This window comes from Oreochromis niloticus, linkage group LG3, assembly GCF_001858045.2.
Source record: "Oreochromis niloticus isolate F11D_XX linkage group LG3, O_niloticus_UMD_NMBU, whole genome shotgun sequence".
Lineage (NCBI taxonomy): Eukaryota > Metazoa > Chordata > Actinopteri > Cichliformes > Cichlidae > Oreochromis > Oreochromis niloticus.
The window spans coordinates 19369908-19392712 of NC_031967.2; the positions used below are offsets into that span (position 1 = coordinate 19369908).

Genomic DNA, 22805 nt, shown 5'->3' on the forward strand with positions numbered 1-22805 from the left:
TACAGATCAATGAGCTTCACATCTGACTTGATAAGGATAAAACAGCACACCCAGTCTCTAAAACAACTAGAAAAATATCATGTGCTCGCACCAAGACGGCTGTTGTCATTACCGCTCGACTGCGCGTTCCTTTGAAGAAGTCCTAAAAGCATTTAATGATACATCTTGAACGACGTGCACGTGTGACACAGACGTATAGGCGCACACGGGAATCCATCGCCAAAATCAACTGGCACTTTCACGCGTCTCTGTAGCGTGCTCAGAGAGTAGAAGGAGCGCCGTGAGTTTGACATTGAATACATAAAAGCTGTCTGTTGTTGAGAGGCTGTCTGTTACAAATGTTTCCAGCATTCCTGCTGTCACAGGAGAAAGATCATTTTTAAGTCTTTTCTGAAAGCCCTCTGCGCGGTTCGTGTCTGCGTGCGCTCATATATTCTAATCCACTAACTTGAGTAAAGTGACCGAATCGCTTCTTTTGTCAACACATCTTTTAACATACAATGGACAACTGGCATGAAAAGCAGAGAAACGAGACATGATACAGAGAGGGTATTAATGTAGACTTGTAATTTAAAAAATAGAAAAGAAACAGAGGCCATAAAATTTTCATGTTTATGGCCTCTTCCTGCGTTTGACTGTGTCAATACATGTGAGATTAAAGTGCGTCAGCTGGTGTGTTTATTCAGAAGCTTGATCCGACCTTCACACACAAACCTGGCGTGTGACTCAGCGCATTAATCGAGACACGAATCAGGGTCCGTGGCTGTAGTTCTTACAGCTCGGCAGGGGAACACGGCCATCACGTTTTATCAATGACCTTCATTTTCTGACGAAAACAAGATGATAATGTGATATGCAGAAATCTGAACTTGACCTTGAGGTCACCAGGAGTAGCTGCACTTGTACTGTATCAATTTGAAAATCCTGTATTGCTTCGTTTTCAAGTTATAGCTTTGATAAACTTGGGTGTCCACGTGCCTGCCCGGCCCGCGACAAGACCCCATCGCTGATGGGCATAAAAAAGCTAATGAGCACAAAAACTGTGATGAAATGCATCAACACTTTTGTCAGCAAATAAAAACAAGATGAAAATATTCAGGAGAAACGAGATCCAGAACTAATTAAGTTGTGTGGAAAGGTTTGACGGTTTGGAAGTGATCCAGCCAGAAGTAATCTCCTTGTACAGTAAGGTGGACGTGCCATTGGGAAACTGTATAACTAGCTCTTATGCTCCCTGTTTCTCATGAAAAATATGCCAGTGAAATCAAGGAAAAATGGACGCTTTTATTGGGAAAACTATGACAAACTTTTACACTATATATTTTAGTCAAATTAATCAGCTTTAGATTTAGTCTGCTATAATTTTATGAGATTTAGGCCACTAAAACTAGACTAAAAAGATTGAGATCCCTTCATTATCACCGAAACAAAATGTTTTTCTCAAAAGTCTACGACTAAAACTAAATTAAAAATGAACAGTGATGACCACTATGCAAACAAATACCACTGCTTAGCGGTAATGTCGTTTTTTGTAATGCTCAAAATAATCAGATTCGTTTTGTCGTACATCGATTTATAGCCGACAGTTGGTCACCGACGGACATTCTGGGATCTGGTTGATAGTGAACACTTTTCACTTTAACCAAACTGTCACATGCCAGTCAGCAACATCCTTTGCTCTCGCTGGTAGCGGCTTTCTTGAATCGAAGTTGAGGAAAGTTGAAATTGGGACCCAACTGCTTCACGCCAACAGCAGATAGTTCGTTATCATTTGAACTCGGTGGCTTTCTGTGGCTTCTGGTCGCCACACCACTGCCATATAAACACATAGTGATTAAAAAGGTGAGTGCATGATAGGAAGATCTCAGCAGCATAACTAAGGGAGGATTCAGGGTCACTTGATCCAGCTCTAACCATAAGCTTTATCAAAAAGGAAGGTTTTAAGCCTTAAAAAGTAGAGAGGTTGTCTGTCTCCCAAATACAATAACTTAAGAGTTGAGAACAGTAACCTAAGTTTTATCTTTAGAAGCAGGAAATTAGAGGTCATTCAGGTCTTTATGTCTAAGACATTCCTGCAGACTAACTAATTGATGTGCGTCATCTGGTTTGAATAGATAAAGCTGGGTATTTGAATGATTTTGCACAAGGGAAGCATGTGTAATGCAAACAGAAGTGGCCCTAGCATAGAACCGTGTGGAACTCCATAATTAACCTTAGTGTGTTTATATGAACAAAGTCAAGTCTATTAGATAGATATGATTCAAACCACTGCATTGCAGTACCTTTAATACCTACAGCATCCTCTCTGTAATAATCTCTGCAATAATAATCGAACACTGAACTGAGGTCCAGCAGGACAAGTCAGTTTTAGGTAAATTTCGTTCCTATGTGTTTGGGCTTATTACAAAGTGCAGATGCACCCGGTTGATGTGTCATTAGTTCTGCATGTATTTGGTCAGAAATTGAATTATCGGGTGATCTAAAAAGAGGTGGAAAGCTTTCAGAATCTAGTCGAATTATTTGGTTTCATTAATGAAAGAATCATGAAACAGCACAGACTATTCAAATTATAATCAGTGGAATTTCATTTTAAGAGTAACAAATCTGCAAACTACAATTTACACTGTACCTAAAATCTTGGCAGTTCACGTGTTGCTGCCTGTGTCTGCACGTATCAAAGGATTCGAATTTGCTTCTGAAAGGCAGTTTCACTGCATCAGTTGAGAACAAAAATCCTCTGAGAACGTTTGCCATGTTCTTCTTTCACAATAGAAATGCAAATTTGTCTTCTTACTGACGTAACACCGGGCACCAGCTAAAGGAACTGACGGCCTGCTGAGTCACTGGAGGGACCCCAATGTGTGCGACGCTAGTCTAAATTAGTGTCTCGAAAAGCCTTTTAATGCTGACTTTATGAAAAGAAAAATATGAAGTGGTGCTGGCAAAGATGTGAACTTCAAGGACATATCTTGAGAGATATCCTGATGGCCACATTTGCTCAACAACAAGCAGATAAACACTCACATGCTACAAGTAACACATTAGCACTAGTAAATGAACAACTGTATAAGATAAATAGCTGCTCGAGTGTTATATTAAAAGCAGCAGCAATTGGTTGCACTGCTGCAGCATGAAACTAATTGCAGGCAGACTAGCAGGGCCTCTTTGCATATGTTGAAAGGCAGCTTTGCCTTTGCTTTATGGGACCATATAAAGTAAGCTAAGAGGCATGAATGCAATGATAGGTCTTTGTGGCTTCTGTGGTTAACAGTTAAGATAGCCCGATAGCCGTGATAGTTACAGACACAGTGTGTAGCTTGCAGAATAAATTTCTGCAAAGTTAAACGTCCTTTATGTTTCCAGGGATAGACAGCCTCGCTTCTGAAAATACGACAACACGTCTAGATACACAGACAGAGAGTGGCACATGTTCAGAGCGAGGCAGACACGCACACAGCAAACAAAGACAGATTTCTTCATATCAGATTCCAGATTGGGGGGAGTTGGCGACATACTTCCCATGAGTCTCTGCTTTCTCTAAACAGTCTAGACTCTATTCACCCCTCCAAATATCTACTGTATCAATCCATCTGTCCTCATCTGCTTATCTAATATTACTGGAAGTTATTACATCCATCACTTATCTATCACCATAACCCGGAGTGATGATATTTTTAATCAACAGCATACCTCAGCGTTAATGAAAGTCATTAGTTTGTGAGTCTGCAAAAGGAGGATAATTAAGTTGATTAATTATTATTAATATGTCGCAGATTTGGAACAAAAGGTGAGGTGCACTTGGCTGCAATTCATTATAACGTGAACTACCAGGAGGTACGCCTGATTTATCTCACATGACAGCTGGGCAGACTTTTGTGAAACTGTAGCTCCCATGATAAAAATCTTTTTCTTCCCTTTTTTTGTGGGAGTGGTGCAGTCAGGCTTGTTACCTCGCTCAAGATCAAAGTGGGTGTCCTTTCGCATTACATTGTACTCTGGGTTGACAGTTTTTAAAACGTGTTTTCGGAGATCGTGTCACATGCTCTTCGGGTTTTATCAAGTTATTCTTAGAACAGCCGAGGTCTGAACTTTCTGTTCTGTCATTAGCGGTAGGTTTTTTTTCCGTTCACATCAGGTCGACAGCAAAAATAAAACCTTACTTTGGGAGATCAGAAGGCCTTTTACAAGCTAATGCCTTCATTCTTCCAACTCTCTTTATGTGAGAGTCAGACAATCCTTTTTGTCTCGCCTCACTGGTACCAAGAGGACAAACCATACCTTCTGTGTACTGACCCCTCCCCCATCCAACATCCAGCAGGACATTTTCTACGACATCATACTGCTTTCTGCTGTCATGAATTTTTTAGAACCATTTGCCCCTCAATGGCAATATCTCCATCGATCACCAGACTAAAACATCCGTATTCACGAGGAGTCACCACAGGAGGTAGTTTGAGTTAGCGGATTTTATTATTATTATTATTGTTTATTTTTATTTTTTTTAAACTAGATGCTGTTCCTGATGCAGCCCAGGAGGGATTTGCATCTCTGCGTCTACATAACCTGTTTTGGTAAAAATTAAGGCTTGTGTCACACAGGTTTAGAAACCGGTCGGCGACCCCCCCGGCAACCTCCGGTCACTAAGGGAAGATGATTATTTCCTGACCGTTTGATGAGCGATTGCTGGAAGTTGCTGGTTGTCACCATGTGAACTCAGTCACAAAGAGAGTGCTCCCTGTGATTGCTGTGATTCTAGTTGGTTGCTAGCAAATTTCTACAGTCTCCCACAGTTTGCATGGAAGACTCCAACTTGTCTGCAAACGCTCGGCAACCACTTGCTGAGCCTTAACGCTGCAATCAGCAAGTTTCAAAAGTCGCAGCATTTACTCTAAAGGAAAAAGTCTGTGTTTCCAGACTGTGCTGAACTCACAGTTTTGTTTCCACTCAGGCAAATGCAGCAATCTGCTAGCGACCAAAACAACCTGAAAGAGTTTTCTGGTGTAACACCATATTCCTCCTTTCACCTTGGAACTGCTGCCGGATCAGGAAATACACATTTTTCCCTAGCAGTTGGCAGTTGCCATGGAGTCATGAATTGATTTCTGGGCCTGTGTGACAAGAGCCTTTTCTTAAATAAACGTTCAGAAAAAGTCATTGTGTCTCAGTTTGTCTACTCCTATTATTACACTTTGATTTAGTGGACCGTTTGCTTACACAGCATGAATATCATCAGGTTAGGGTTATCTCAAATAGAGTGGTGGCGGAAATGGTGAATGCAGCATTTAACTGTGACTGACTCACTAACCGCTGCTATTTGCCAGCATTTACAACTTGTTGAGCCTCTGACCACACATAGAGAGCAATTAACATCAAACAATGCCACAACACATGTAACATTAACAGCTGATAAAAATGTGTTTTAGCATAGTTTTAGCACTGCTAACCTCACAGATGACAAATTTCTCCTTGTGGTTTTACTTATTTTGACCTTGGAGGCTTTAAATTAATATTCTTGTTCTCTGTAACATTAGCTGAAACAACCAAGAAAGACGGCAGCACCCAAAATGCTAATGTTAGGCTCAATGTTAGCACCAAAGGGGAAGACTGGGAAACAGAAACCAGTAAATGACATCAAGGTGGCTATGTACATCTTTTCTATTTATTCCATGGTTTTGTCCTTGTTCTGCGATTTATCCCACCATCAAAAACATGCTTGGGTAATTGTGCTGTTACTGTGCGCTTCATCAATGCAGTAGCTAACATGTGGCGATCTAAAATTGAGTTTGCCTGCAAGGGGAGATATCTTATCTTAGCAAAAGTAAGTAGAACAAGTAAGTATCTTGGGAACAAATATGCTTAACTGCTTAAAGAGAGATCAGCACGAACATTACCTTTTATTGTATTTACATATTAAACACGCAGCTAGAACCAGCACTGATTAGCTTTGCTTAGCATAGCTCTCAGACATAAGGGGAAACTGCCAGCCTGATTCAGGTCAAAATAAATAAATATACCAGCCCAAATATAAAGAAAGAGACAGAGTGTGCAATCACTTTGCAGTTGCCAAGTACTGACAATTCTGGTAATGTTGTAGTACAGGGGTGCCCAATCCCAGTCCTCGAGAGCTACCGTCCTACAGCTTTTAGATGCATCCTTGGTCAGACACACCTGAATCAAATGAATGGCTTGTTATCAGGCCTTTGCCAAACTTGGTGGCATACAGAAGAGGTAATCAAACCATTTGATTCGGCTGTGTTGGAGTAGGGATGCATCTAAAAGCTGCAGGACAGTAGCTCTTGAGGACTGGGATTGGGCACCCCTGTTGTAGTACCAAGAAATAATTAGAAGGGATACATGTTAATTGCTGCACTGCAGAGGCAGATACATACAGCGATTAGATATTTATAGATGTACATGGTTTTGCTTTTACTAACACCTTAATGCACAAACTCTGTCCTCTTTCAAAGCTTGGACTTGTGACTAAAATCTCATTTGAATGTTCCCTTTAAGGCATTCCCAGACAAGTCAACAAACCTTCAAGAAGCTTCTTTTTATAGATATAACATACCCTCCATGCTCCATGAGGCTCCTCCTCAAGTTTCTTCTCATCATAGCAGCCTCATCACAAATAATAAATATATAATGTATGCTTATATTGGTACAGGCTTCTCACAGGCAAGCCTAATTTTGCCGCTAAGTTATTATGCACGGCCTGTCAGGAACTAATAAAGCACGCACACAGTAGCACCACCGCATCGCCCCTTGCTGTGATCTGGGTTGTGTCCATGTGATTTCAAGTGACGCAACATGATCCAGTCGAACGTCCCCTTGGCAGTCGAGCAGCATCCAGCTCAGCACCCTGAAGGCAAAGACGTGCACCTGCCGTCCCCGGTGACTGATCTCAGAAACAGACCCCGAAACGTCACTCAAAACCCCCGACAAGACCCAGACTCGCGGCGTAATAGGAGACGGGATTATGTTTAACTGGGCTGGATTCCTCGTCAAACTTCAAATGCTTTTAGAAGACTGTAAAAAAAAATATTACTGTGACACTTATAGGTTTCTATATATATTAACGGTATATATTTAGGATAACGAGAGAGGGAGGAAAGAAAAACCTGATGGATGATTGAAGATGGGAGTGCATATTATAAATATATTATATATGAAGCAACTTCAAACACGATGATGATAAAAATGCTTTGACCGGTGGGATTCTCTCTCTATTATTGTGGAGTCTTTACTTTACAATATGAAGCACCTTGAGGCGACGGTAGATTTGGCGCTATATAAATAAAGTTGGATTGAATCCTGGTAAATTTTCACCCTGCCGTGACAATTATTTATGACTCTCCTCTCTTAAAGTGAACTTCCAGAGCAGCCCAAGCCTTTTTTTGTTCAACATCCTGGTTGATATCTTTGTGACGTGACATGTCAAGTGAACGCTGCCAATGCAAAGGGAACAGAGATATGTTGGCCTCTATACTTCCTTGTTTGCTCTCACTCCTCTGCCACCCCGTGATGACTGCCAGTACGTTTAAGGTGGTAACTTATGTATTAAAAACTAGATCTTAAGTGAGGCAGACATTGAGATTGTGGTGAAAATGAGAAAAAAAGAGCTCAATCTGTACTCAAATACAGGTGAAGACTGTGTATGATCGGCATATGTTTGTGTGTGTGTGTTTGCGCGCGCATGTTTTATTACTTGTGTGGTGATATAACGTGCGGTCAGTGTTAATATGTCTCTGTGGATTCATTTCCATCTTCCATAGCGACAGTGATTGTAGTTAAGTTACAGAGGAATTTTAAAGGTAAAACAGGGTTCGTGTGTCAGCGCTCCCAGGCAACCGACAACTGTGTGAAAAGATCGCCTTCGTATTTTCAGAATCACGCTGTAATGACATTCAGATCATGCTAGGCAAGCGAAACAAAGCTTTACTATGTAATGGAAATATTTAGCTTTTTCAAGTGAGGGCAACTAAAATGCAAAAGCGTGCAAAAGTTTTGAGCCACCCCTTCATTTCTTTATATTTTGCTCGGGAAATGGGAAATAGCAGGGACAGCAGTTTACTGAAACGTGCATGGAAATACAATATATGAGGCAAAGACAGAGTTTGTACAAACTAACAAGCAAGTTTGCCCACTTTTATTTCTCAACCAGGGGCGTAATTTTCAGGGGGGTTAGGGGGTTATGACCCCCCCCCAATAATCAGGCCCAACCAATATAACCCCCCTTGATTTTCTTTACTCATTTCAGGTATTACCAGCAAAATAGTTGCATGTTTAATCATCTGGTAATTTACCCAGCTTTATTTATTTATTTATTTAGACAGAGATCTTGACCCCTCCAATGTTAATATACGAACAGCCAATAGAGCTTGAATAGAGGATTATGTGTGTAAAATAAATGGGCTCAACACAGATGTCACTTGGAAAAGCCATCCTCCATCATATCTGCCTTAAAGACAGGTTTTCTCATGTTTTCTATAAATTTTCAGACGCACAGGAAAACATGACCACAAAGCCACTTGCGTCACTGTCACATACATCATCGCCTCTGTGGAAACATGACTTCATTTGAACTTGACTTCCACCTTAAGATTCTCTTGAAATCTTTGTCATGAAAAACAAATATCATGCTCGTGGTCATGACATGACAAATGTCACCTTACTGGGATAAAGGTAGCGGGAAAGAGGGAAAGGAGAAAGTGCCACAGAGGGTGTAGGGTGTCAGCCAGGTGGCAAAGGGGCAAGAGTGCGATTAGGTCTTGACTGCCAAAGGCCAGATGTGAGCTGACCCCACACGTCAGTCTGCATCTTAACTGTGTCACTCCTTTCAGCTCATCGCTGCTAGAAAGAAATTGACTGTAGATCAAACTGCTGGTATAATGCGACCAGTCCTCTCACATACCACAATAGGGGATCGAACGGCTAACCGTAGCCCACAAACACCTAAACCAAACTTTCACATCATAAATGGTGCGAATCGATGAATAGTCAGATGTATATATTTAAGCTGTTTTGATTGCTCATGATGTTGACTCACTGAGAGACACAGATAAAAATTCCACCTTAAACGTTGCGGATTCTTTTGTCCTGCTGCGCAGTCAGTTATATAAATGTATATTAAACTTCCGCTGTGGGAGCAGTGGATACATAACCTACGAAACAAGTCCCAACTTAACATTGTGCGTCATTAATAGCGCTACATCCGTGCCTACTAAGCCTTTATAAGCCTGAGTGCAGCCTTTGATCCTGCAGAGTGTTTTTGTGAGGACTGAGGTTAAAGGCTCGGCCCTGTCGGCCCCACTCACTGCAGAGCAATCTGCCGGAGGAGACCAAACTCTGAAAAACACAAACACTGTGTCTCACTTCCTTCTCTGGATGCACATTTATTTAGCACAGGGCTGTCCCTGGACTCTTTATTAGGTACACATGTTTAACTGCTAACTTTAATATCTAATCAGCTGGTTTCCTGGCAGCAACTCGGTGTATTTAGGCATGTAGACATGGGGAAGACAACCTGCTGAAATTCAAACTGAGCATCAAAATAAGTAATAAAGATTATTTAAGTGAGTTGGTGCCTGGTGGTTTGGTCTGGGAATTTCATAAACTCCTGATCTGCTGCTTGGCTTTTCCCACAGAGTCACCTGTAGGGTTTACAGACATCGATCCCACAACATGTTCAATCTTGAAGCAGATGAGCTCCAGCAGCAGAAGACCACACTGCTACTCCTGTCAGCTAAGAACAGGAAGTCTCTATGAGTGGTTGAAATTTCTTAGTGGTCCCTCCCATTGAGTAACCAGCTTTCTGGTGCTTATGAGTATCCTGGATAAAGTGTGTTGTCTGCCAACTGGAAGATCAGTGGATTGATCCCAGACTCCCACAGTCCACATACCCAAGTATCCTTGGGCAAGGTACTGAACGCCAAGTTGCCCCCAATGCTTCCATCAAAGAGTGAGTGTGTGTGTAAATGCTGGTAAGCTCTGAGGCATAGATAAAAGTGATTTCTGAATGTGTGAGTGAGACCTGTAGTAGGAAAACACTTTGAGTGCTCAACTGAATAGAAAAGCGTTACATAAGGCCATGTCCACACTAATACGTTTTCGTTTGAAAACACACACCGTCCACACTGAGACGGCGTTTTTGGTCAAGGAAAATTGATCTTTTTGAAAATGCTCTCCAAAGTGGATACACTTTTTAAAACGATGCATTTTAGTCATGTGATGCAGTCATGTGACCAATTAAACTAAGATGAAAGAGGGCATTATACAGCAGCTGTTTTGTTTGCTCTCAATTTTGACAGCCCTATTAAAGATTAATATCAGTTTGTACATGCTCCAGATAGCTTTTCTTCAAATTGTTTAATTCTCACTCACTTTTGCAACTTTGTACTTTTGTGTTACTCGCAGCAACAACTCCACCTCATTGTTAGTCCATTTAAAAAACTCAGATTAGTGTAGACGTAGCCTAAGATTCAGTCCATGTAGCCACAGTTGTTTGTGTGAATGCACTCGCGCTCTCAGAATAAGAACTGTACTGAGTACTGTATTTTCTAATTTACCTGCACTACTGCACTTATTCATCTTTTTAAGCACCAACTAACTTGGTTCTGCAGTTGTCTGATTGGTCAGATTTGTTGATTTGGATTTGAAAGATTGGAAAAGCCTCGCTCGATTTGAAAAAATAAATGCTGTTTGTATGAAAAATACTTTTTAATGTATAAAATATTTTACGCATCCAGTGTGTCTGTGGTCATAAAGGTCAGAACGTGACGTGAGCCGGATTTTGATGAGGCCGAAAAAAGACAAGTCACTTTTTTCAGTGACAGCTCGCCTTTCATAAAGCCAACTGATGGACAGCCACTAATTTGATAAAATAAAAATCTGCCCTGCTTTGAAACCCGGCTCCATCCGTCTCAGGAGACCAGAGGAGAGGTTCGAAAATATTAGGTAACAAATAAACAGCCAAAAACAACGTGAAAGAAACGATCAGCCACTGCCCTTACTGAGCCAAAAGGTGATACTAAGCATGAGAACATTCAGTATCACACTCGTACACTGTACACGCAGGCGTCGGTAATCCACACACAGACGGACACACAGCTCCTCCGTGTGGGCTGAGGTCCAGTTCCGACACTCCAGCCCTCGGAGGTCTTTAAACAGGATTCACACAGCATCCGGCACCTTTACTGAGGCGCCACCACAAGGCTGTGGGGTATAAACGGTTTCTCACACCAGCACTTCTCAGGCTGTTAAAAATGTCTCCACCAGCAAACACACACACACACACACACATGCACAGAAAATGTGACTGCAGTCCCAAGTGGCTGCTTTGAATGTAAGGAGGTGGCTGATTACCAAGAGACCCACAGGGCACACAAGGTCAGCGTGATGTCAGCCATACCCTCCTGCGCACACACACGCACACACACCATCTACGCATAAACACACACTACAGTACCAGTGATACTTTCACCTCTTCAACTATCAGCTTATTTACTCAGAAGTAAAACTTTTCCAAACGACTTTCTAAGTCTAAACGCTTTTAGTTTAACCTCAAAAAGCAAAAAGAGTCATCGCACACTCTCGATAAAACTATAAATATGAACAGTTTCAGCATGTTTAATGATAAATTACATCACAAGTCGTATGAAACTGTAAGTAAAGAGTCGTGTGATGTGTCTCTATGTTAGGAATGCTGACGTGGCCGTCTCCTCTGATGACTTATTGCCTTTGACTGACCCAGTGCCACAAGCTTTTATTCACTCTTAGCTTTGTAAACTAAACATTTACTCAGATTTGCCAGCTTTCAGCAATCGGTTGGAGCAAGTTGCATTTATGAAAATAGTTCAACTTTATCCATTTGGGTGGCCTGTTAAACAACAGGGTGTGTTTCAGAGGGCAAAATACACTTTGTGAAATCTTCTTCACAGAAATGCAATTTAAGTATAATAATTATGTAACCGCAGCAGCTTATTGTACTATAAAATGTGTTTTCATTGTTATCAGCCTAGCTCCTGCCATACTACGCTTCTTTATAGTCAGAGAGGTCACAAAAGTTACAGCAAAGCAGTAATTAAATCAGAAAACTGGGAATGCAACAAAACTGGCGGGATTTTTTTATGACTTTAGTAAAGGAGATGTGCTGAGAGAAAAAAATTATAAACAGGAGATGGAGACTAGGACTCAACCTGTTGTAAATCAAATGTTTTCACTATGACTGTGTGGAACAGCTCACCTACACTTACGGGCCACAGCGGCTCATCAGCCAAACCCTGACATCCTCCTCTGTCGCACCAACGCTCTGCATGTCCTCCTTCACTACATCCATGAATCTCCTCTGTGGTCTTCCTCTTTACCTTCTGCCTGGCAGCTCCACCTTCAACACCCTTTTTTCAATATATCCACTATTCCTTCTCTGCACACGTGCAAACAATCTCAGCCTCACGTCTCCAACATTGTCTCCAACATGCTCAGCCTGAGCTGTCCCTTTAAACCTTCCCCTTCACTCTTGCTGCTTACCCTCTGTCACAAATCACCCCTGACACTCATCTCCACCTGCTCCACCCTTCCTGAATTCTCATGTCCACCTGTCTAGTGAACTGTCCGTTGCTTTGGATGGGTTACCCCAGGTATTATAATTCATCCACCCTCACTACCTCCACCCTTGCAGCTTCACATCATCATCTTTATCCCTCTGTAGTTAGTACAGATCAGCTGTGTTAAACGATCTGGTCGAGTCCACTGCCCTCTCTCCGCGTCACCTCCAAACCTCCATAGGTATGTCATCTGGACCCACCACCTTTCAACTCTTCGCCCTCTTCATAGCTCACTTTCTCCTCACTCATCTTCTGAGATTCATCTTAACCCCCCGAATCACAAAGGTGTATGCCCCGAGCTCACCTCCACGCTTTCGTTGACCTCTATCCCCCCGTCGTTGTCATCGTCCAGCTGTTTGTGGATGTGCCGCAACGCCTCCAAACTGAAGCGGTCGGCCTCGCCCATGCATGGCGGCATCACTATGAGACAGGGGTCTGCAGAACAAGACAAAACAGAAAAATAGAGATGAGAAGGGAAAGGTTGAGATTAACGAAAGCAGTACTCTCGTCTGAACAGGTGAAAGTTTCATCTGCGAGCATTCGTAAAACCAGCTCTACTAAATGCTACCGAGGCTTTCAAGGAATTTCTGCTATGTTGTTCACTCGCTGCATACTTGGCACATGGGGACAGCACATGCAGCAGAATGTAGGTTACAGTGCCAACAAAACAAAGAGCACACCGGGATGTCATGTGGTAAAAAGAGTGAACAGAGACCGGGCGGTTATTTTTATATTCTCAGAGAGGAACGACATTCTTATAGCGTTTAGATTTTATTTGCTGACTGGTTATGAAACAAAGAAGCTTAGGATGTCGCTGGATCGGTATGCGGTGATATGCTAATACAGGGCTATGATAATAAAGTCTCTGACGGCGTGTGTTTACATGGTTTCGCCTGCTCTCACAGCCGTGACCACACCCACGCTCCAGGCATTTCTTAAAATCAGCTCCACTTTCGTGTTTGAAATGGACACACGACGTGACACGCAACGTGAAAGCGCACTACAGGAGAATCCTCCACGTGCTCATTGGTGTTTGTTGAATTAAAGACTTCGATAGCTCAATTATAGACGTTGAGGTCCAAAGCGTCTCTGTGTTTTTGTCACAGCAGCACGCAGGCAAATCGGCGGTCCTGCCGGACTCTGTCGTGTGCTGTTATCATTCCTGCAGCGTCCCCAGACATTCCCCCTCTCTCCCTTGTTTTTATTCAGCCCTGTCCCGTCCCAAAGGGGGAAATGAGCCCATTACTTCCAGCCTTCCTAGCGATGGACAGTTTGAGCTGGCTAAGAGCCAAACTGTCTCAATGGAGCCACAAAACCACACACACAGAGGCTGATGTGTACAACCACAGAAACCACGGCTCGTGAACAAGCGCACGCAAAAAAAGACAAATGCATACATCACAAGTGCAAAGACATCCCTCTGTAAACCACAAAGACAGGGCATTTTTTTAAACACTTGGATTGTAAAAAACAACTGAATCCAAGTCATCCCAAGGCCTAACAAATAATGATGCTCCCTGCTGTTTATAGAGCCACACAGCACTGAAGGCCAACAATACAACAGCGAGACAGACACACACCCAAACACATGCATCAGGGTTTTAAGTGTTCTTGGCAACAGGCGGCGTTTCCGAGTGCGTGTACACGACCGCCGCCGCGACGGCTTCACAGAATGCAAATAATAGCTCTTCCCTGTGATCCAATGGACATGCTGCTTTTGAATGCACAGCTGGGCAACTCGTACAACCGCATTTTAAACGTTTAATCGCGCCGTGCATTTACCCAACGACCAAAAAAAGGAAAACGCATGCACAAACTGCAGAAATGTTCTCAAGGCGTGAAGCAAGAGTTGAAAAGTCTTCTTTAATTTTAACGCTGGGACAAGAATCAGTCGACATGTGAAAACGTGTCAGCCGGTCAGTAAAGATGTTACATGTTCAGCACGTATAAGAAAAGAAAAACATCCCGCGCAAACATCTCGTCTCGTCACGCTGTCACGAGCTCGAGCTTCTCGTCATGGGTAGATGCACGTGTCTTTCTGCCCGGCGATCCGGGTTGCAGGTGTAGCTCGGCAGAAAGAAAAATAGTACCTGGTGTACGTGAAAACACCCGTGAGGTTTCTGAGTTTTATCTGATTGTTAACAAGGGCATGATAAGAGGAATTGCTGCTGAGATTTTCAAATGTACTTCTTGTGTTTTGAGCGCCACAGGAGCCAACTGGTTCCACTATATCCAAGGGAAGATAGAAATCTCTGCAGCTGGGAACCTCGAACCAAAACAGTGTACAGCAAATGGTTAAAAAGCACGAAGTGCAAAGAGTTTTTAACACAGACAGCTTGACAAAGTCTGGAAACTCAGTCGGGGATAATGAGTATCATTACAAGGTTTTCAGCTTTCTTAGGTAACCCTTCAGGCTGTGTGCTCATACAAAAGAGGGTGTTGGTGTTTGATGCATCATTTGATGAACGGACCGAGTCCCGCCTACATCAGAGGAATGGCTCACGGAGAGTTATGAGAATATCAAAAAATGCTAACAGCAAAAAGACGAGAGAAATGCCGGAGGGGAAAGTGCTGTCAGTTCACGAGTTAATATATTTATTTCACCACTAAATCCACATTTAATGCTGCTACACAATAGATCTGCTAAACTGGATCCATTTAAACATGAAGCTCAACAAGTAAATTTAGAGCTCACACTGCAGGAGACGCAGAAGTTAATTCAGTTTTTGCCAAATTAATGTTGGAACATTGCAACACATGCAGCGTAAAAACTGATCAGACTGCAAATCAGGAGCACAAATACATCCCCTCACTGGCCATGTAGGAATTGTCAAGACGACCAAACCAAGCATCAGAATGACGAAGAAAGGCCATTTAAATGGCTTTGGTTGTTGGTGCTAGGCAGGCTGGACTGAGATTTTCACACACACACATAGGAAGAGGTACTGAAGACCATTTCTGAAAGCACAACACATTGAAGCTTGAGGCAGATGGGTACAGGATCAGAAGACCACGCCAGTAACATGAGGCTACAGTTCTCATGGCCTCGATGTCTGCTGGGCCATTCAGGTGGTAGTGTCAGAATATGGAGTAGACAACGTGAAAGCATGGATTCAACTCGCCTGATATCAGCAGTTCAGGCTGGTCTTGGAGGTGTGAGGGATATTTTTTGGCACACTTTGGGCCCTCTACTGTGAACTGAGTATCATCTAAACACATTCGCCTGCCTGAGTGTTGCTGCTGACCATGCCCATCCCTTTATGACCACAGTGTACCCATCTTCTGATGGCTGCTTCCAGCAGGATGACACACCAACAAACCAGCTCATCGCAAACTGGTTTGTTGAACATGACAATGTCCCTGTACTCTGTACTCAAATGGCCTCCACAGCCACCAGATATCTATCCACTAGAACACCTTTGGGAACGAGGTGGAACGAAAGATTCGAATCATGGATGTGAAACCGACAAATCTGCAGCAGCTGTGTGACGCTGTCATGTCAATATGGAGCAAAATCTCTCAGGAATGTTTCCAGCACCTTTCTGAATCTGTGCCATTAAGAATTAAAGCAGCTCTGGAGGCAAAAGGGGCCCAATCCTGCACCAGAAACGTGTACCTAACAAAGTGTCTAGTGAGTGCATTCATGTGCTTTCTGCAGAATTTCATCCAAAATGTTTTCTCTCAGCTGAAAAAAAATTGCGGTGCGCTTGGATCGCGTTCACAGAAACAGAAAAATGCAGCTTCTGACTAATTACATAACCTGCCCCGGAGCAGGCTGCGCTCAGCTTAGGTTCCCATCGCAGTCAAGCCCGTTAAAAGAAAACCACCTTTTTGACAATAACTCACTAACACATTAATGCCGCTTCATACACACTTGCGAGACCAGAGGACAGGCGTGTATGTTTGTGTGAACTCGCCCCATTAGAACTGCAGGTTCCACTTTTTTAAAGCACCCTGATGAGCATGTACATCTCGCAGGCAGCCATGTGATATTTTCTGTGGGTTTTTGATGTCAGATCTGTTTACTAAAGCCAGACTTGACACGTTAGTTATAGAACTGCCACTTGGCAATCTACAGAAGAAGCAAAGAGAGGCATTTGATTGGACGCATGCCCGGGCTAAGTTTGGATGAGAGGACACTGGGTAGGGATGAACGTGTGTCGAGCGAAAGAAACCAGCACTGGCAGAGGGCTGCGAGTGGCCTCACGATTGGCAGAAGGGAGCGATACGCCGCCAGAGGTTAGATAACACCGTGATCATTTGTTCTTGTGCAAACAGATACAGCGGACTGGTTTGAGGGAGTGAAACCACGGAGGCTTTAAAATCTCCACCTCTCCACACGATACAGTGACAGGGCTGGGCTAACTTGAACTGAACTTTTGTTTTGATTGATGTGCTCCAAATAGAAAAATCACTTGCCACTTTCTTTCTGACAACACGGTGTGCACCAATCAGGAACTGACCTTTACTAGGATTCCCCTAAAGGCCGTGTACTGTGGGGGAAAAAAACAAAACAAAACAGGAACAAAGAGAACCACAAAACACTCCAAACCGCTTCCGTCCCCATAATGAAGACAGCAGATGAAAAAGCGTATCTGTCAGTGACAGGAAGTAATATCAGCGCGAACGAGCCTGCTTTAGATAAGCCTCGTCTCGGCAGCGTCTGTGCGCCTGTGCTCGGTCAAAAGCCATCTGATGCTCGAGAACAAGTTACATAATGCATTTGCTTAGCTTGCCAGAAAAGTTTACATAGTCATCTGTTTGCATAGCATGCACATCTAGTTTGCTGTTTGGTTATTTAAAGGAACCCAAAAAGACTTGACTTTTATATGCAGAGAAAGAAGCAAAACACGAGCCGCGGTTCAGCCGGAATTCTTTCTTTTACAGGAATGTGGGAACTGACAGCAGCACCCTTTAACTGTCTGTGATGTTGGTTTTCATTCCCTCTATAAGTACTACTGGCCTAATTCTGTCCCCTGCATAAAGTAAAAGATGCTTCCAAGATAAAACAAAAGAAGAAATTAAAAAAAGCTGTCATTCACACGCAGGATTTAAGCTGTCCCACCTGCTGAGATATCCAGAAATGTGACAGCGCAGGCCTTTTCTTCCCTATTTCTGAGTACATTTGAGGATAGTTGTTAGCACTACAATGAGAAGCCATGTGACGGGAAGTGGCTGTCGGTGACCCCCCTGAGCGTTCCAGGGGGACGCTTGCTAAAAAAAAAATTCAAATTAAAAACAGCCGGGACAAGCGGTCCCGAAAGATGACAAAATTGGAAAGCTCTGGGTTATTTTTAACCTATCAGGCTCCCGGCTGTCAGGATGTAAACGCTCAACAATGGCAGAGGTCTCCCATGCTCAAACACACACAGATGAGCAGGAAAGCGGCTGTATAGTAATTTGCTTTGCTATAACTCATAAAATGTGTGCAAGCTGTCACAGTGGGAGTGGGTGTGGGGGGGTACTTCAAAAGAACTTGATAGCTAAAGCATTTATCTGTCAGCTGCTCGCTTTAAAGTGATTTCCAACACCTATTTTTTTTCTGCTCGCTATATGCATGACATTAACAGGGTGTTGTTTCATGTTGACAAAACAACGTGTGAAGTCAGTGGCGGGAGAAGCAGAGAGAGAGGAGTGTGTGTTTGTGATGTTCGATGTGTTTGCCGTGGGAGCTGTGGGGCGAGGGGGGAACTTCCTTGAATTCGATCCCTGTGACATTTGGCCTTTTGTGTTTAAACACTCGAATCAATGCGGCCGACCTCATCCCGCTGAATTCTGGGTGTGTGGTCTGTTCAAATGTTAGACAAACAAGTCTCCTACAGAAAAAATAAAAACAGCTTTACTCGCTGATCTTTAAGCCCCTGTAATGTTTTGATGTGCTAATATGACAGCTTTGACAAGCCTTTCTGTTCTCCTATGCTTTTACTCGCCTCAGATCAGTGCCGAGGCAGTTTGATCCATCAAGATAGCTACTTTTATAACCTACTGAGCATTGTGTGAATAGCAATATCTTAACAAAAGCTGTTTTCGCCTGACGCTTTTGGACTAAATCAAGAAGAAGAAGACGTTTTCCCCATACTGGAAACCCAGGTGGGGTCTATAGGAGGCAGGACACGCGGCCTGTACAGAATCTATTTTTAAAACTGGCTCGATCCGACCTAAAGTCTGATCAACGTCTGTTCGATGCCCGATCTGTCCAATTCAGACCACCTTGCATCCTCACATGCAGTTCCAAATAATGCCTCAGCTATAATGGCTATAAGTATTACTCATCTGTCCCATTGACCTCTATCGTTGCACAAAAAAAGAAAAAAAAATGAGTCACAGCGCTGCACCACTTGATTTGAGTCAATCCCACATACGTCTTTGTGCAGCTGTCCCACAGCTTAAAATAGTCGCCCACAAATCCACTGTTTAAGCAGCGTTTGCCAAAAAAATGAAGCGCCTGGCTGTCTTAAGATATTACTTAGCTCTAAACACACACATTTGTTTTCACTGAAGATGTGGATCCGGCAGAGAGCTGCAGATTTCTTGACAAATAAATAAGGACGAGAGTCTGATGTAAAGAAGGGGAGCTGATAGAGAGCGTCTGCTTATACACGGACCAGACTGCATATCACAACATGGCCCTTTAAGGATTGAGGATTACACCGAAGACATGTGAAATACATAATAATCAATATTTAGTTCTTATACTTCTCATCTCTGCAGACAGGCTTTAGTTCAGTTACGCAGGACTGGGCTCAGAGTACCAGCGGTGCGTCGCGTCAGCACCTCGTAGCCCAGAGTGAGATCTCCACCTGAGAGACAGGTCAAACCCGGTCTTGGATGAGGAAGCCAAGATTCAGTGTAAGAGTATCTGGGAGCTGGTTGGGTGTGTGCAGAGGCAATGGGGAATTAAGATAGCAGGACGTGATGGGCCCGACATTTGACTCTGGGGAGCCAAAGGGGGGCTGAAGAGGCCTCTTCTTTCCCACAAACTGCTTGAGATTTCTCGGCGTCCTCAGTCACGTCCCGCGCTCACAAACTGACGTCTCCCTTTCTCTCTGGAGTACAGACACACACCTCGGCCAACGCTTATTCAAGCAGACAGCGATGTGTCTGAATGGCGCAATCAAGTAAAGGGGAAGGAGGCTTGAGAGCAAACATGGCGCATGCTAAAACAGACGAGAGCGAGCTCACTTGTGCGCCTCTTCACGTCGCAGCCTCCTGTCATCTCAGATACTCAGATGACAAAGGCTGAGGAGACTCAAATAAACCTAACTAAGGCACATTTAGTTCAAATGTTTGCCTAAACTGCGCCTTAGTGCAATGCCAACACTTTGCATAGCATGCAACTACTAGAGGTGAATGATAAGTCATAGAATATGACTCCCTAAACAACTACAGCAGATACTTCTGTGATAATAACCTGGCAAAATCTGAATTAACATAAACCTGCATCCACTTTATACCCGAGTACTGCAAACCTGCCCTGAAGTCATGTGAAGCATGTGCTGTGTCAAGCACAGCTGAAAAAGAGCACTAGTCCAGCTCCCTGCTTACCTTATTGTGAACATGAGAATCACGCTATAACAAACAATATGAGCATCTCAGGACGCCCTGCCCACAATAACTGTAACACGACACAGCAATCATCTACGACACATCACAGTATCTGTGTCACAGGAGATAAAATAGCATTAACATACGAGAACAGCATTAATGATGTATTTATTCACGTCAGTGTGTCTTTATTATTGTTCAGTTTCATTACTGCCAAGTCATACCTCAGCTCTCAGGTTGCACATCATCCCCCTGTCAATTTCTTCTGTGCTGTGACTTAGTTAAACTTTTCTTCCCTTTTGGTTAATTTAGCTGATAAGAGTCATAGAAAGAGCCTGATTCAGTGGCCGATGTGCCAATTTATCAGTACGTATAACGGCCGATACATAAAGATTAATGTAAAGAAGAGACAGGAGAAACACCCTTGAACCATGTGATGATTGTTGATGTTGCATAGTTTGTCCACCAGGGGCCAACTTCCCAGTTGGCCCCAAAAAACAACAACAGCAGATTGGAAACAAGTACTCCAAGACTTATGGTGGCAATGAAACATTCATATTGTGATGTCAAACATATTAAATAGCTACACCAAAAAACGATGCAATGAGTGAGCTTTATTTAAATGAGATGATAATTCAGACAGAGCAGAGATGGGACGGACGGAAACTAAGAACAAACCTAAACTGGGACAATCTAACCAACAAATCTGAAAGCACAACTCACAGGAAAACATACAGGGTGGAACACGGGATGACACGTGGAGGTAACACAGACGGACCAGTAACAAGCAGAAGAAAGCACGGGGCTTATATACACACAGGAGCAATCAGGGAATGGGAGGCAGGAGGGAAACACAGCTGGGAGAAATCAGAGCAGACACACTACACACAGGACAGGGACTGTCAAAGTAAAACAGGAAATACATCATCAGGTATGCACAGCTTAAAACGAGACATCAGACATGGCAACAAGGAGGGAACACAGAGACGTGGGACCAGGGCAGGCACAGAGACACAGAACAGAAGGAGCTCAAAATACAAAACAGAAACCAAACCTAAGAACAAGGAAATCCTAACAACAATTAACCTGAAACATAAGATAATAATCAAAACCAAAACCACTGAGTCCACAGGCTCAGGACCATCACAATAACAGTGATTCTGATGAATGAAACAGCTCCATGTTTCAATAATGATAGTTGCCACCAGTGTATTTTTAATACACTGCAAAAGGAAGCGGCACGATATAATGATTGATTTGGTCCCACCCGTACTACACGCTGCACTAAATTAAGTGCAAATTTTTTTACTTGGATGCCCAAATTTGCAGTTTGCCATTTCATTTTAAAGCACGTTTAACCATTTACTAACAATCCCAAAGAGAACATTTAAAGATACACGATTTAAAATTGTCATAAATGTCAGCGATGATGCAAAAGTTACGATCAATTTCCAAAAATAGAAACTATTCAGTAAATGTGAACTTAACCTCAGTAAAGTGCAAACACTTTTACAAAGAACTAAGGAGAGAGTAAGACACTGAAAGCAGGGGGGATAATTGCAACATGTCTGTAGGGCTTCAAGAATACAAACAACATTTGGTGGGAAACACTGAGTGTAAACATAAGGTTTGTTTGTCTGCAAGATATCACCACTGTGCAATTGAAGTCAGTAAATTCAGATGTAGATAACATTTACTGGAGCTTCTGTAGATAAGCTAGCAGAATATCAGGATGGGGCAAATGTTGGAGTTTGAATTTCACTTTTCTTCCCAGGAAACATTTTGGGTTTTTTTAATCATATATATATATATTTCTGTTTTTTTGACCCCAAAAATCCCAGATAGACTGGAGAACAATGAAATAAAACCCTCTCATAATTTTGATTTCCAGGAGAAAGCCAGCTTCCCCACAGCCTGCGTGGACACCGATCTTGCTCGTGGACACTTCAGCGGGCCCGCGGTCTTGCTCAACCAGTTTCTTTCTGCTCTCATATTTCGCTACATGTACATGACCCCGTTGCTCCAGCGTTAACAACACCAGTTACAAAACGAGTTCAGGTGACCTCCTGCTTGGGTGTCGCTCGGCTCTCCGGCCATTCCGTTAAATGCATGCATGCACCTTCCTCCGTACAGAAACCTGCCACGGTCGTTTCAGCTGATCCGCTGGCAACGCACCAAACCCTTATCGGCTTTCACACATTTACGATGCATGCCTTGACCATGTGGATGATAAATGACATGTTAAGAATACCCTTACAAGTTCCCCTATTTTATTAATGTCTTGTGCAGCCGTGAACTTCTGCAGGCAGCCTTTGCTTGCTTGCAAGGGCCGCCTCCTTATGTCTGACCCCGCCCTGCAAACACTTTTATTACCATGCATTTTTGTGCATAGGTAAACAGACCTATTAGAAGCTGAAAATTTATAAAAGCAAGGAGGAATATGATGTCAGTGTGTACCAAGCATGTCCCCTGTAACCACTGCCCATATGGCAGTGTCATAAGTCAAGCTGACGGGTCAGTATTAAAGGCAAGTAAATAAAGCTTCTGGAGAGTCTACCATTTCAGCTCATCAGCAGCCATTAATAAGACACAAATATCATTAGGTGCCTACAAATGCCACCCACTAGTCCAGATAGAGGAAGAGGGGTGGTTAGTTAA

At 43.0% G+C, this 22805-nt stretch overlaps 1 protein-coding gene across 4 annotated transcripts in view; it reads right to left on the minus strand.

The window, feature by feature from the left end:
* The window catches only part of stim2b (stromal interaction molecule 2b), a 60250-nt gene that overhangs the window by 17201 nt on the left and 20244 nt on the right, over positions 1-22805 (minus strand). For 3 of the 4 annotated variants that reach the window (XM_025905997.1, XM_005454407.4, XM_013273918.3), the window contains exon 2: positions 12907-13037. In XM_025905997.1, the coding sequence (XP_025761782.1) occupies positions 12907-13020 (114 nt within the window). In that variant the 5' untranslated portion in view covers positions 13021-13037. Of the gene's footprint in view, positions 1-12906; positions 13038-20870; positions 20896-22805 lie in introns of those variants that run through there. The other variant, XM_019354309.2, reaches the window with a different exon arrangement.